Source organism: Crassostrea angulata, chromosome 9, assembly GCF_025612915.1.
Source record: "Crassostrea angulata isolate pt1a10 chromosome 9, ASM2561291v2, whole genome shotgun sequence".
Taxonomy (NCBI): domain Eukaryota; kingdom Metazoa; phylum Mollusca; class Bivalvia; order Ostreida; family Ostreidae; genus Magallana; species Magallana angulata.
In genome coordinates this window covers 5,728,560-5,745,786 of record NC_069119.1, presented here as the reverse complement: position 1 = coordinate 5,745,786, position 17,227 = coordinate 5,728,560, and the positions used below count along the sequence as shown (strand labels likewise).

Sequence of the window (17,227 nt, the reverse complement as noted above, 5' to 3'; positions counted from 1 at the left end):
GAGATTTCAGTTCGTGGAATTGAATTAAAGCCTCAACTAAAGAAGCCTATAAACTCCAACAGGACTGCTAATAATTTTGTGCATTTCAGTTAAACTGTAGACTTCTTATAGGCCACCGTTAAAAATTGTTCATTTGCCCTCTTTCCTCCCTATATTTAAACCTTAGCTTGTTTGGTAGGGAAATTAATTTTTTTGCTGTGTAACAAGTAAATAAATCAGCAAATACTTGATCAGATTGAGAACTAAAAAAAAGTCATATTATTTCTCATGGTGATGCTTAGAAGAGGGTTAGAAATCAACTTTTTTAAGGAGGTCTAAAAATTGATTTAACAAAGGAAAAATACTATAACAATGCACAGTCATCCTAACTTTTTACCTTTTTTGTACGCAGGAAAAAAGATGTATGTGTGTCAGACTGCTCTAGATGACTTTCGGTCCATTCTGGACACCTTAGGAGGCCCAGGGGAGAAGAAGCGGGCGGAAGATCTTCTGTCTAGGGTGACAATAGTGGAAGATGACCCCTCGGACAGGACCAAGGACATGCCATACTCTCTGAAGATAAGGGACAGGTCAAAGGTCAGTCAAACACATAAAATCATGGATTTTAAAGCTTAGCCATTAAAAATCAAAATAGTTCTAACTAGTACATGATTAAAACCTTATTTTCCCCTGTTTGTATAAATGTATGATATAGGATGGTTTTTGCATAACTATTTCCCTTTTTCTCCAATAGAGAACTTTAAAAATGAAAGGCTTCTATGAAAACTATATATATAATACATGTAAGGTTAAAAGAAACAGACTTATGATCATGGCAATTAAGATCAGTGATCTCGTAGGGTCTGGAGTTTTTTAACACCAGGCCTCAAGACCATGAACTGACAACAACTTAAAACAAAACCATTTTAACAAGAACTTGGACTTTGGGTACCGGTAGTCTGTATCAAACAGCAATTTGATGTAGGCCTATCTATTCCACTGTAGGCCACTCAGCCGTTGCTCTTTGAAATCAACCAGATTTGCTATGTCCTACTGAAAGCCCAAGGCCTTGTTAAAAGGTTCTAATAAGCAACACTTTAGATGTTGAATGTTTTAAAAGATGCATGTTTGTATAATTTTTGAAGTATTACAAATGTTATACCTATTTAAAATTGTGATGTAGGGAGGTATGGGACATCTCCATATTGTGACATCCTTTTTAAAAAAAAACAAAAAAAAACTCAATGGAATCAATTACCGGTACTATTATAATTTTTGTCATTCAAACCTTGATGTTTAACAGCCAGCGTAGAGCAATAAGTTCAATCTTTAGCATATGATATTGATCTTCAAGTCTCAAGTTTAAACCCGAAGCTTGGATTTTTACAAGCTTGAGCTTTACAAGAATATTAGACTGCATTTTTGTCAAATATTGTACCATTTGAAATTTTCAGAATATTGATAACATTTTGAAAGTAATGGAATTTTTAAAGTTATATTTACAGTTAATGGTGTTTGGGCCTAATTTACCATATCCCAACAATCCACCCCTTCAGGATGCTTGTAAATAAAATTAAAGCTTTTAAAGCAATATCATTAGTAATGAGAAACCTTAGAGCACCAATAATAGACCAGAAAAAAATGCTTTCATGTTTGATACCAATATCTCTCTCAGTGGAGGATCACAATGAGTGTTTTGTACAGTTTCAATATCGACACATTAAAAGCAAGCCAACCAGTGAAAAGACAAGGCATGATATTGCAATCAATAGCCGTCCAGGGATAACAGATGCGTGTATATGGAGTCATGCTTTATCAGAGTCTTTTCACTTCAGAGAATAACAGAGATGGGATATTACATGTATTATTTTGTGGCGTGATTGATGATTGGTATCAGTAATTGTTGCTCCTTGGTGACGAGAGATGCCATCCAATGTATGTGTCTAGTTGATGAGGTCGCTAGACGTATAGTTGTATATCTATAGTTGCATTACGTAATTAAGATTGTCTGTTAATTAGAACCTGCACTGGTCCTTTAGAAAATCATGCAGATTATTCTTTTATGTATTGTACAAGTGGGCAATTCAATGAGAAAACATGTATCCTACACCATTTTATTACAAATGATCAAAGCTTCATATATGCCAATGGAAACCACTCTTTTCTGAAATCTAAAGGACTGATTTAAAGATATCATGAATAACCTCTTTTATTTTACTGATTAGCAAAATGCCTTTGAAGCTCGAGATTAAAGTCCTGAAGAATTTATTCTTTCTGTCCTTCAGTCTAGAAGTCTACAACTTGATCATTCCCATAACTTGTATCTCTAAGGTCAAAGGACTAATTAAACAGTGGTTAATGTCATTGGATCCAAACTGTCACTGTAACATTAAATATAGAGCACATTGCTAAACAAAAACACATCTTATTAATAAGCTAAATTACATTTTCTGATGCACATCTTTTGGTATGTACACATTTGATATCACACATAAAAATTGTTATTTCAGTGAAATAAAGAATATTTACTTGTCCATTTAATTCCTTCATGAAAAATCTCATGAAAAAAAAATATTTCCAAATAGCTTGTTTAAAATGAAACAAGAGGCCCATGGGCCACATCGCTCACCTGAGGAACAATAGTTATGATAAAACCAGCTCAATGGAGTCATAATACAAACTATCTGGACAATGTACAATAATACATGTAGATCCTGTATAAATAAAATCCATTTTCCCCTGGATATTCTTATGTTTATAATCATTAGTCCCTTTTCTAACAGGATGATTTTATAGTCATATCATATGTTGAGTATTGCAGTTCTCAAAAAGATCCCTAACAATAGTTTATATATGGGATATAAACGTACATCAAACTCTGAACCTTCTCGTGAGGCCAAAGAATTGTCCTGGGGCCAAAGTCTTAACAATTATAAAGAATTATCTGGCTGATTAGTTTCTGAGAAGATTTTTGAAAGATTTACCCTATATATTCCTTTGTTAAACTTTGACCCCCCCCCCATTGTGGCCCCACCCTACCCCTAGGGATCATTATTTTCACAACTCTGAATCTACACTACCTGGGAATGCTTTCACACAAGTTTCAGCTTTCCTGGCTGATTAGTTTCTGAGAAGAAGATTTTTAAAGATTTACTCTGTTTATTCCTATGTAAAACATCAACCTCCCATTGTGGCCCAAACCTACCCCCAGGGGTCATGATTTTCACAAATTTGAATCTACACTACCTGAGGATGCTTCCACAAAAGTTTCAGTTTTCCTGGCTGGTTTCTGAGAAGAAGATTTTTAAAGATTTACTCTATATAATCATATGTTAAACTTCGACCCCCCATTGTGGCCCAAACCTACCCCCAGGGGTTATTATTTTCACAACTTTGAATCTACACTACCTGAGGATGCTTCCACACAAGTTCCAGCTTTGCCGGCGGATTAGTTTCTGAGAAGAAGATTTTTAAAGATTTACTGTATATATTCCTATGTAAAACGTCGATCCCCCATTGTGGCCCCACCCTACCCTCGGGGGTCATGATTTTCACAAATTTGAATCTACACTACCTGAGGATGCTTCCACACAAGTTTCAGCTTTCCTGGCCGATTAGTTTCTGAGAAGAAGATTTTTAAAGATTTACTTTTTATATTCATGTTAAACTTCGACCCCCCATTGTGGCCCCACCCTACCCCCGGGGGTCATGATTTTCACAACTTTGAATCTACACTACCTGAGGATGCTTCCACACAAGTTTCAGCTTTCCTGGACGATTAGTTTCTGAGAAGACGATTTTTAAAGATTTACTCTATATATTCATTTGTTAAACTTCGACCCCCCCCCCCCCCCCCATTGTGGCCCCACCCTCAGGTGAGCTAAAAAGGTTAAGTTTACACAAGAAACATGCACTACATGTATAACAAATAAAGAACACAATTTATTTTTTCTAAATGAATCATATATATACATGTATATACCTACATATTTCCGTCAGCGATATCAAACTCTATTTAAACTGAATAAACTCGAGAAAATGCCGAGCATCTCAACAAAACCTATTGCATTAATCTACCATTACGCAAAAGATAATGCCGAATTACCGATAGAATGAATTGTACTTCAGTACCCCTACATCAGATATTGCTTAATTTGCGCAGGTAAACTGTTAATTGTTTGATTTACCGAAGTCTCTGTTTTATTTGATACGTAAAAATCACGAAATACAGACGATAGTTCCCAGGTTACAAAGCATAAATAATGAAAACGAAACGAAAATCAGAACAAGCTAACACCAACGTCATGTGTGAAAACTGTCAACGCATTGAAATATTTAGCCTTAATTTACTTCACAAAATCGGCCCCAATATTTTTAGCATGTTTCAAAAATTTCCCTTCATACGCGAACGGTTGCATTGCAAGTAAATTCATCATAGTTAAACAAAGAACCTCGTTTTAGAAGTATGGAATACGAGTCTTGATAAAATGGGTATGCAAACCCGGGCCGTGGCAAAATAAAAGCCGGGGCAGATCGGCAATCGTCAATTCCAAATACGCATTATTTTGCAGCAATATTTACAGCGAATACAAATATACTGGTCCAACAAATATCCCGAAATTTTAATGAGATTGGCAGATTAATACCTGCCAATCTTTTGTTTTGCTCAGACCAAGTCTTGCCTACCAATTTTACCGTAGGTAATTCTTACCGTATGCCGAGCCCGAAGCTATTAAACTGATTGAAACACGCATTTCCTTTATTATTATTTTCGTAATAACTCAGATTTGAATCAGAATTAGCACTTAATTTTTGCAATTTATATTTTCCTTCCCATAAGGATAATTTATGCTAAACTACGTTGAATTGAACTAATTAGTTCTTGAGAAGAAGATTTTTAAAAATGCACCCCCCTTTTTCTACAGTTTCAAGGTTTTCTCCGCTTTGAATACAGATCAGACTTTTATTTCTGCAATTTATATTCGCCCTCACATAAGGATGCTTTGTGCCAAAATTGGTTGAAATTGGATAAGCGGTTTTAGAGAAGAAGTTCAAAATGTGAAAAGTTTACAGACGGACAGACAGACGGACGGACAGACGGACGACGGACAAAATGTGATCAGAATAGCTCACTTGAGCTTTCAGCTCAGGTGAGCTAAAAAGTTAAGTATAGATAACCGGCTGTCTTGTTTGTAGGTGATATTTGGGACAGGAGACAAACTGCAGGCAGTGACAGTGACGGCTAACTCCAGCTTTGTGAGGGCAGCACAGCATCAGGTATTCTTATTAAAGCACAGCATTGGGAACACTTAGCACATCTGGCCCTGGGGTCATAAAACTTAGACTAGCTTACTTTTTATCTAAGTCTCACTTTTACAAAAGGAGCATGTAGTGGAAAAGTGAGACTGAGATCAAAAGTGAGCTTGTCTAAGTTTTATGGCCCTGGGGACAGGTCATCATGTATAGTTATTACAATAGCATCAAGTATAGTAAGCATAGCATGAGGTATTCTTATAACACAGCATCAGTTATAACAACAGACACACTAATCATAGTATAGTATCAGGTATTGTTACCACAGCATCAAGTATCATAGGCATATCATGATGTATACTGTAAATTCTTTATTTTACGTGAGTACTTAATTCCGCGATTCCACTTTTTTAAATTTTTTAAAATAATTTCCTATAGTTAAAAACTGTCTGAAAAATAAAAGCAAGATTTTTAAATTTTTGAGGGTTGCTTCTCGCGATTTTACACGAATATTAATTTTTTGTGTTTAATTAGGAATCTACATTATTATTTACATCACAGCATCAGATAAACTTATCACAATACATCAGGTAAAGCAATCACAATACACAGCATCATTAGGTCAAGTTATTACATCAGAACATTAGGTAAACTTATTAAAGCATATGGTATACTTATCACAATACCACAAAAGATGAGGTGATGTTATTTCAGCATAACGTATGTCTATATTAAATTCAGCAAAACATTAGGTACAGTTATAACAACAATGCATCAGTTAAAGATATCTCAGTACTGCACTGGGTAAACATCATATTACGTGCACAGCAGTACAAAGTTTATAAGGTATACCTATCAATCATTATCAAAGTACAGCATCAGGTACACTTACCACAGTAGAGCACTACTTGAGGTTTACCTATCACCTTACAGCAGTACTTGAGGTATACCTATCAACTTACAGCAGTACTTGAGGTATACCTATCAACTTACAGCAGTACTTGAGGTATACCTATCAACTTACAGCAGTACTTGAGGTATACCAGTACTTGAGGTATACCTATCAACTTACAGTAGTACTTGAGGTTTACCTATCACCTTACAGCAGTACTTGAGGTTTACCTATCACCTTTCAGTAGTCATTACAATAGTACTGGAGGTAAACCTATCACCTTACAGTAGTCATTACAGTAGTACTTGAGGTTTACCTATCACCTTACAGTAGTACTTGAGGTTCACCTATATCACTTTACAGTAGTACTTGAGGTTTACCTATATCACCTTACAGTAGTACTTGAGGTTTACCTATATCACCTTACAGTAGTACTTGAGGTTTACCTATATCACCTTACAGTAGTACTTGAGGTTTACCTATCAACTTACAGTAGTCATTACATAGTACTTGAGGTTTACCTATAACTTTATAGTAGCAAGTATGTTATCAGATTACTGCATTAGATATCACAACTTAAAGTTTACTATATAACTTTATAACATACATCATTAAATATTACACCATATAAAGTTTACTATATAACTTTATAAAATACATCATTAGATATCACAACATAAAGTTTACTAAATATAATTTATAACATACATCATATATCACATTACAGCATCAGGTATTTACATATGTAAGACATCAAAGCATAATACTGTATACTGGGTAATTTTTACCGGGTAATTTTTACCCCGAGTAACTTTCGCCCTTTTACACTTTCAGTTTTGCCCCGTCTTGAATTCGCCCAGGCACATTTGTGTTTACTGTGATTTGATTTGAGACATTTGAATTCGCCCAGTCTTAAATTCGTCCGCTGACAACGAGGACAAAAGGGGCGAAAATGAAATGGGGGCGAAGATTTTCCTGTATACAGTATAACATCACACACATTTATAAGACAATAGGTAAAAACTAAGTTGAAGATGGGAGGGCATTTTGCTTTTCTGCTGTCTATCGGTCCTTAGGTCGGTCCACAGTTTTCGTTCATTTTCTTCACAAAGGATGCACATATTGAAATGAAATTTGGTAAACAGGTTTATCATAATAGTATCTAGGTCAAGTTCTATTTTGGGTACGATCGAGCAATTTTCGACAGAGTTATGCCCCTTGGACATAGAAAAATTCCAATTATTTTTAGTTTCCATTCATTTTCTTCTCAGATGTTTCTAAGGGAGGGGGCATAAGTGTTTTACAAACATCTCTTGTTAATCATGTTTTATTTACTCTTCTGTTACAGGGGGTTTCATTTGCTGTGCATCTGCATCCATCAAGGGCACTAACTGAGGAGAAAGAGAAGAATGCTATTCCCTTGACACATGATAACTAAATTGTTATTTTTTTCTTTGTAAATATAACAACTTGTTATAGAATGATTAAATACGAATAGAAGAATATCTTTTGTTATGTTTTATAACAGACATGAAAAATCAGAACTTGGAATTTTATGAGAGTTGCATATCAAAGATTAAGTATATGCAAAATGAAACAAATCCCGACATTTATTTTTTTATCTTTTTTTTTTCTTTCTTTTTTTTTTTTGGGGGGGGGGGGGGTCAATTTACTATGGCTGTATTATATCATCCTTTGTATGAGGATGTACATATGAATATATTTTGTGATTGTTGCTTTCTGGGTCCAAGGAAAATAACTCAATTCAAAGTTCTCTATTGATGTAAAAATTATCAAGAAAAAAAAATAATTATCTTCAGGAAATAATACATGTATAACATTGTCATATAAGCTCGTACAAATTAATTGATTTTAATTAATTAGCAAAAGTGGTCAACTTGCCTTGCCGTTAAGTTTCACATCCGTCAATATCTAGGAATATAATATTAAAACAAGTTCATGGACCATTTAATAAAAGTATGAAACATTCTTTGGAGTAAGGATAGCTAAACTACCTATACGCTGCCAAAACCCTTGCCAAGGCAGACTGTTGCCTTTTATGTAGAAATCGCCCCATTTCTAAGCCAAATACTTTGTACATGTACAAGATTTTTGCGAAAGAGCAATTTTTCATGTCGGTCAAACAGTTACAGAACATCAAATATATTAAACAAATATGTAACTGACAACGAATTACTAACATTAAGGCATTTTATATGCCATATTTCTATTTTTTTCTACAAATATATACATTGTGCTAACTGTGGCTTGACACTCCAATATGTCATTTAATGGAACTACATGTACAAAGTACCTTTTGTTTTGAAATAAGATACCTATATTATTTCTTGATTGTTTCCACATTAATCTCCCTTTTCTTTAAGGAAAAGAAAAGAATGTCTGCAAAGGCGATATTTAAGTGCTTAAAATAAGATATAAACAGAAACAGTTTGCTCGGAGAGTGTTGAATGAGTCTTATTCAGCTCATAGTTCATTACTAGTAGCTGATTCTGAAACGCTTTTAAAACACCCTTGTGCATGAAAGATAGTGGTAAAGTTGATCTTTTATTTGCTGATTTCTTTAACAGTACAGTTCTAGTGACAAAACGAGTGCATATCATGTAATAAAGAGTATATGGATTATGCAATTTTTCAAGCTTGTAATAGTAAATTGACAATGTAAAGAAAGATAAAAAGGTTTTCAAGACTTAAGGTTTTGATAAAGAAAATTTTAGATTGTTAGACATTCCAAAAAACAAAGTGTGAAAATTCATGGAGTAATATAATTAAAGTTATAAATTTGTCTTTGAATAATTTTTTAATATTTGATATATTGAGGTTTGTTGATTCAGTAGGTTGTAGTGTTCAAAATTAATATTTTTGATATTGTTTTGAAAAATGTCTATTGAGAAATCTTAATATGTTGTTAATTATATATCTGCAAAGTTAAAATCAAGGTCATCATATTTTTTTAATATTTACATGCGGAGACTTGTGAACTTAATAGCTTGGTTTAGGACGATGAAAAAATACAAGCAAAGAACAAACGTTCAAAAGTGTAGAATCAAACAGCAAACACTCAAACCAAACTGACATGTACTGTTTTGGTATGCAATCAAAATGGCGTAGCTTTACTTTCACCATTTTACTTTATCACATTCTTGCGTGAATTAATCTTCATTTTTAAACAAAATCGTCATAAAAAAATGACCATCCTCATTCAAAAAGGAAATAATACAGATTAAGAAAGATATACCAATCAGGTAACGAATTTAAAAATATAGAATCACATTGATAAAGAGCAAATTATTAGTCCTAAAAAATATTGGTCACCAGGAAGTAAATATTTATATTTCCCCATTTAGTTTTACTTCATTAAAACGGAAATCGGCCCTCAAATATGAAAAACGAACTTCCTAACACGAAAACAATGATGTGCAGAAATCAAGTTTTGCTTAAACTGTTTTGCTAGTAACCTATTTTATTACCCAAACAAAATAGTTTCAAAACAATTTTCTAATGTTTTGAAAAACATTTAGCTCTATAATTTCCGCCTAATGTATATTATGTAAAGTTATTGTTGATATTGTGATACATCGATTATTTCCACATTATTGTTTCAGTTGATACAGAAATGTGAATTGTCAAGACAGGAATATGAATGCTCGTCTAAATATGAATATCCCTTTTAAATTGATCTGCATTGTTGGTAATGTGAATTTTCGATATTTATTATTTCATGAATGTATTTTTTTTTAAATTGGGTTCTATGAGATATTGTGTTTCCTAATCAGGTCATAAAATATCTTGGAGAATGTAATCTTCATTAGCAGCAAACAAAATATACATATATATAATCAGACTGAACCTTATAGCAAATGAAAAAAAATGCGCATAAATTAAAAATCATATGACTTTGAAAAGTCTTTGATATACTACTGGTTCTAGTCACAGTAATAGTTATTCAATTACTTTTTGAAATGATATAATTGATACAGGCATTACTGGTTATTCTTGGCTTTAGAGTATTGATGTGGTACTAAATCGGACATAATCCGGTAGAGATGATATTTTTGAAATAAATACACTTGAAATGCTTCAGCTTAGAGAAATCTATGCAGTCTGAATACTTGTTGTTAATTCACTGACATATATTCATCTCATTGCCAAGAATGCATTTTTGAGCGCCTTTAAAATAAACATTATACCGCAACCACACCCAGTCGTCTACCCATATAATAGTCCATAGAGTTTTAACCTTTTTTTATTGCCGTTATATGTATATATTTTTTTTATATCAAATTCGATTAAGATCATGTCAACCTAAAATTATTCTTTCAGTTTTAGTCCAGAGCGAGTGTTCGCCAGTTTCAAGCAAGAATACGTCAGGTGATGCTGATTGCAGCCATCCAAGTAAAAAGGATTTCGGTCTTATAATGAATGGTACTGTTAGGTATGGGGATAAGGCATAGATGCATAAAGAATTTAAATATAATTGTATTATTTCCATTATTGCCTTTATATAAAATTAAATTTATCGGTATAACACAAGGCATTGTTGTGACCGCAAAAATATTTTCCGAGAATTAAATGTGTAAAGATATTTCTGATTTTTTAAAGAGGGTCTTTAAAGACTTTACCAAAAATTATAGCTGGGTTTCTTTCGATCAACAACTCAGGTAAGTACATTTACATGTATTTCTAAAATTTTAAATATTCTTATCAACACCATTTGAATTTAACGTATATATAAATACAAAAAAAAACAATGTCACTTAAATACTATAATCAAATTGAAGGTCAAGAAGACATTACATTTACTCTTAAAGACTGCATCAAGAGTCAAGACTGTAGAATTTACACTATGCTGGACAAGAAGAAAGAAAACACAATGACTCTTTGTGTAGTCGTAAACGAGACAAAGAATTGCTTTGTGTCCACCTGTACGTGCCCAAACAGTCGTACACGTCGAGGTATCAATTCCCATTTACTTACTCCAAATCCTTCATCAGGACCTCAAGATGCCACGTGTAAATTGGAGCTCATTTTAAGTGAAAATATTTCGAACAACCTTCATGGAAAAATGACAAATCTAAGAGATGAAAGATCTGAAAATCCAATGGACTGTACTACTCTTAAATTCAAAACCAAGATAAATGAAGGTGAGAAAAATAAGCTACCAACTATCGGTAAAATTTTATTTGTTAAATTTTTTATATTTGAAAATGATGAATACAATTTTGAAAAAAAAAATGGGGGGGGGATGATAAAGGAGATAAACATTAATTTAACTGATCTTTATCAATGCATTTGAACGAATTTATTATCTTTACGTTTCAATTTAATGGGTACACTGTACTTGCTGTGATAATACACTGCTTTAAGATAAAATTAACTTTTTTTATTGCTGTCACATAAAAGCCACACATTACTTGTTTTGATTTTATGACAATTGTAATTATCCTGTGGTGAGCCCCTCTTTCGGAATGTTACCTGTACAATTCACCTGTAACGAGCCTCAGCTCACTGGACCTTTAAAATTATAATCAGTCCGTGCACGGTTTGGACACGACAGTCCAAGGGGAAGGACGCAACCAAGACTTATCCTGTTTTTGGGAGTTGATTTTCATCAACTCTCCTATGCACTTACTCGGCCAAACCGAAAGTGAAACAGTGTTTGGACCTAAGCACAAATCAATACCGCTGACAACACATAGTTCTTAAAAATAATCGATAAATTCGATGCAATGTAGTCTGAAGCATTGTTTTTCACGAAAACTTATTTATCAATGCCATGAAAATAGTAAGATTTTAAATGGTACAAACACTTTAGATATGTTTTGAAGTCGTATGTATTCATACGCTAGACTTCAATGTACTAGTCTCGTTCAACCAGACGCTCGACTGTCTCTGTTAAAATCAGACGCAGAGAGTCTCTCTTGCTTGTCGGAGATAAACAGAGACAGTCGAGCGTTTGGTTGAACAAAACTAGAGTTCAATCTTGCCTGGATCCATACAATTTCTCAGATATATTTCGATTACTTGCCATGCAAAAACTTACATCGCTGATTTTATAATAAATGATAATCGATAAAATCAACTCCCGTCAGTACTTCAGTACTTTGTTTTTGTACTAGTCCCGGCACATTTTTACTTTGCGCTAAGCATTCTTATTTATAATGCCTATGATCCAGCTTCTCTGAGGTAAGCCTTATTTTTGTCATAATAATTATGCTTTTAATGTTCTTGTTTCATGAATGCAGTAAATGTCTTAAAACATCCAGTTTCGAAGTTTCTCGGTAATTTCAACTTTTATAATTAAATATCTTTACCAGCTGTTTACATATATTTAGCATTCTTATTATGGTTGTCCGTTTATGTCTCTATGTATATGAATGACATATGTTCCGTTGGTCTCATTATAGTAAGTGTAAAGTGTGAGTAAGTGTAAGTGTATCCAGGTGTAAAGTAATGCATGTATGTCATGTATGTAATGCGTAACAGAAGTTACGAGTAAGTAAAATGTCTATCATTGAGACATGAAGTATTTGTGTATATGCCAAGTGTTTGTATGGTGTCCACCTTGTGACATAAGTATGTATTTATATTTAAACAATTAACAGGTCTAAGTCTTCCTGGTACGTGTAGTTTACTGGTGTTGTTTCCACTTATCTACATCGTAGACGTCTTCGTCACTGAATGGAGCATCGGCCTCCTACAGGACCAGCACCAGCAGAACCATATCTGAAGGAAAGTCTCGCCACAACCGCTATATGATCAACTTAATAAGCAGTGCTCCCCTCCAATTCCGGATTCATGGACAAATCATTGTTTCAATTTTTTTTTATTACTCAATGTAGAAAGAAAATAGAAATCATTTATGTAAAATCGGTATTTTTTATCATTTGAGGGTCGGGATCTTCAATTATCCCTAGGTCATTTGGTCATTTTGTGACAATGGCATTCAAATTTACTTTATGGTCAGGCACGTAACATCATTTTGAAAGTAGGTTAAATCGCTACACCAAAATAGTCTAAACGTAAACAAAAGAAAAAAATAAAACAAGAAAAAAAAGAAAAAAATGAGAGAGAGAGAGAGAGAAGGATATTATATAGAGTGTTCGATTCTTTTAAGGTTATTAATCACTCAAATATAAATGTCAGTTGTTTATTTTAATTTGACAAATGAGTGAAGCAGTTGGGTAAAATATTGACTTCTTTAGTTTTTATTCATATAAAAAGGAAAAGTAATGTTTGCCAAAAAAGTTTCCTCTTCTTTTATGTGCAGTATATTTTGTTTTTAAGCTACAATGTTAACATGGAAGGAATCACAACCTACATGTGCCTAATTTCTTTGAAATGATTTATTATAGAACCTCATAAATGTCAAACATCTAGGTAGATGTCACTTTTGGTTCCAAGAGAGTCCTACCTACATGTACATTAACGCAAATCAAAGGATAGTAAACGGTTTTTTTTTAAGTTTTGAAAAAAGGAAAAAGTCACCTGAAGCTTAATCTGGAGAGTATGGTAAGTTTAGCAAGACGGCAACCTCCGACTTCAAACTGCTTCACAAGTTCAGCTGTACGTGATGGAGTATTATCACGAAGTACACGAACACGCTGACACAAGGCGTTATTTATGAAGATATATTTTGAGCTTCTTTAGGAAAACATCTCCGTAATACCGACGTGTACCACTTTTGCATCTCGTCACCGGAATTTGTTCTGCTATACCATCCCGTGAGAAGAATGTGCAAGAAAGAAACGTTTTTGTGCTTATTAAGTTTTTTTGGCAACTTCAAGGCTTCTACCGTGTTTAATTAGCTGATTCTGTTTCAAATATTCTTATTGGTTTGAAATGTAGTGAACCAATGTTTCGTCACCAGCAACAATATTTGCAAATTGCTTTGGATTGATTGTTTGATTGTTTGTAATCGTACCCGTTTTTAAGCATTTGTCAAAATATGTGGTATCTATCTGGTAGAAATCTTTCGCACTTTCAAAATGCGCTTTTAAATGAAATACACCCGTAATAGCGATATGCCAAAAGCTTTTGCAAAATCACGAATCGTGTATTTGTGACAGTCAGAAAATTCTCTCTTCACCAACGAACTGTCTTATAAAATACCTTATCAGACCAATAAACTACTCCAAATTCAGTACACATATGCATTACCGAATGACTGCAAACTTAAAATTTTATAGGCTCTAATTTCATTAATATTCTACACCCGTTTTCCAACTATTTTTACATCAGTGGTCAACGACTGTCTCTATTCAATGACAATAAATTTAACCTTTGTTGAACTGAAAGCTTGTGTTTATACCATTTGAAAGGCATTAAGGAGATATATAATTCTAGAGTACATGTATCGCCACCTTTGAAATCGTGCAAAGCGTTATCGCTCTATGTTAAAATACACATTACATATTGAACAGCTGTTCGTTTGCATAGTAAAATTAATTGATGCAATGATAAGGCAACCTTTTTCAAATAACAACATTTCACATTATAAGTTTGCACTAAAATTTTATAAAATCATTAAAATTTTAGAAAAGTTTGAATAGTTATACACCTGTAAAAAAGTTACTTTATAACTTTATACAAAAACAATCAGCATTTTGACTGTTAAAAAGACTGTTGACCGGTGACGTCATATTTGCGAAAACGAGTTATTGATTAGTAGGGGTATAACAAAACAGTTGTTGACTGTGTCTCGGGCAACAGTTTTTCTATCTGACCGGGTCGCAACTGTTGCCCGCGGCCTTCAGCCTTGGGCAAAAGTTTGCGAACCGGTCCGACAGATCGCGTAGCATTATACCTTCATCACCTGCATATGGAGTTTTTTTCTCTCGGTTTATTCGATACGCAAGGACATGCGCTAAGTATAAATGCGAGGCAAGCTACTTACAAACAAGTTGATAAAACAGGACTTTCAACAGTCTCTATTGAAGTCATTCTTTCGTATGTTTATGGTCGATACAACGACCTTGTCAGCAAAAACAATCTTACACTGGGTCGTTTCTTACTTATTGTTAGACCATAAATATTTACCGAATTGTCTACGGATTTTTCCGTTTTCCCGATTAGACAAAGAGGACACGGCGGATGTGACTGGTCAGCAGAGAATGTTCACTCCTCAATGGCACCTGATCCTACCTCTAATATTTTTAAAGGTTCGTGTTTGTTCGAATTCTGCTCCTCTTTTGTATTTTTCCTTTGGAGTTTTGATTTTGAATACTATTCGTTATCACTAGATGTCATATTTAACACCTAAGGTTCTCGGGCGGTTTTTTAACCAGTTTTTTCAGAAACAATTCCCCTCCCTCCAAACCCTGTTTTTACATATACATTTATATATACATATACATAATTTGTTATTCAAACAAATTGGAGACGCTTGTGTTTAAATGTTTAACGTGTGAATGATATAATATATAGATATTATTTAATATATGTTTAATATCTCGTACTGTTTTTTCTTCGCTCCGGCTGCTTTCATTTCAGGAACCCTGGCTTTCTGACAAATCGTCATGGCTGCTATTCCAAGGATGTGAAGCATTCTTCAAGCTGTTTGCTGATTGCAGGTTTTGACTCACCCCATCTATGCTTATTTCAGAACATTTATATTGTCAGTTTAGTTTTAGTAAGACTAAGTTCAAAGATATGCCACCACGAGGTGAACGTCTGTTCTCAGGTTACACCTCGTGGCAATTACATTCATATCTACATGTATTTGTTTAAACTTTGTTAAACTTGTTTAAACGATGATTGATAAGGATCGGAGGTTCCGTGGCGTATTTTTAGTAATTTTATGATACATATAAATTTAAGCAGTTTTAATTCCCTCCCTTGGCCCCCTGAACATCCGTACATGCGAAATATTTGATGTTTGTGTAGAAAAGAAAAACATCGATAAAGGGTATATCGATGTTTACAACACAGTTACAACACAACAAGTCAAAACCCCTATACGTTTCATTACTAGGCGTAAAACTACTACATGTAATAATTATATATATTTGTACATGTTATTGATTGCACTTTTATATTGAATCGCTATGATTTTTAATTGATTGAAATTTATGTCATATGAAATCTGCCTTAAGTTTACAAGATGAAATTGAAAAAAAATTAAAGGTCATAACCAGTAGAATGTGTAATCAATGTTAAAAAAATATATTATTTTTAATGCAACGGTAAATAACCTTTATTTTAAACTAATGAATATATAGGGCCATATATGTCAATACAATGTCATGTATTCCAATTTTCCTGAATTATACAGAGAAAATTCAGGTAAAGTGGGAGATACTTTCTCTTCCCAATAAATAATATAAGGTGATATCGTTGATTAAGTTCTTACAAAGCATTTAGCTTCTATTTATACCAAAAAAAACCCAAGTCTAGACAAATATTTTTCATTTTGGTTTCAAATAAATTTATCGTTGTTACAGAATAAAAACAAAATATATGACTGTGTCATTTCTTTCTTCCTGACCTTGGCAAAACAAAACACTCCTAGTGTTAAATCCGTCTCTCCCCATCACCCAATTTTAGTTCATGAACCTGTTCATATCATTTATTGTTAAAATGTTTTAAAGTTATTATTTCAGCAAAAATAGGCATAAAAGAATGAATCTTAACTAAACGAGTAACCCACGGGCTACATCGCTCACCTGAACAGTAGTTCTTTTATCCCTTTCTATATGCTTTAAATGAAACTCTTCTGAAATATTTTCAACTCTAAATATATTTTCACATTATTCCAAGATTTGAACATAAAAAAGAGAAAACATAAAATGAAGATCACGGAAACTTCCTTTTGAAATATCAAATCATAAGTTCTAAGACGCGTCAACTGACCAATGTTATTAAACTAGGCCTCAACGCATTGAAAATTATGACAATAGAAACTTAAGCTAAATATGCTTATACTGAGACCTAAATTTTAATATAGATATATTAAGGTTGTTAGATATATCAGATAACAAAGTTTGATAATTTAAAAAGTAATATTATTAAAGTTATAAATATTTCTATGAATAACTTTTAGATACCAAATTTAAGTTGCTGTGACATTGATGCCTAAAGATACAT

At 33.3% G+C, this 17,227-nt stretch overlaps 1 protein-coding gene and 1 long non-coding RNA gene across 2 annotated transcripts in view; both read left to right on the top strand.

The window, feature by feature from the left end:
* LOC128163082 (UPF0415 protein C7orf25 homolog) overlaps positions 1-7,629 on the top strand; it is a 49,946-nt gene extending 42,317 nt beyond the window's left edge. Inside the window, exons 6-8 of the mRNA XM_052826559.1 lie at positions 392-576; positions 5,176-5,256; positions 7,473-7,629. Coding sequence (XP_052682519.1) covers positions 392-576; positions 5,176-5,256; positions 7,473-7,562 — 356 coding nt within the window. The 3' untranslated portion in view covers positions 7,563-7,629. The remainder of the gene's footprint in view (positions 1-391; positions 577-5,175; positions 5,257-7,472) is intronic.
* A 2,137-nt stretch (positions 7,630-9,766) lies between these two features.
* On the top strand, positions 9,767-10,805 carry LOC128162810 (uncharacterized). Its single transcript, XR_008240710.1, has 3 exons — positions 9,767-9,833; positions 10,466-10,577; positions 10,745-10,805. It is a non-coding gene; the product is annotated as an uncharacterized LOC128162810 (long non-coding RNA).
* The last annotated feature ends 6,422 nt before the right edge of the window (positions 10,806-17,227 follow it).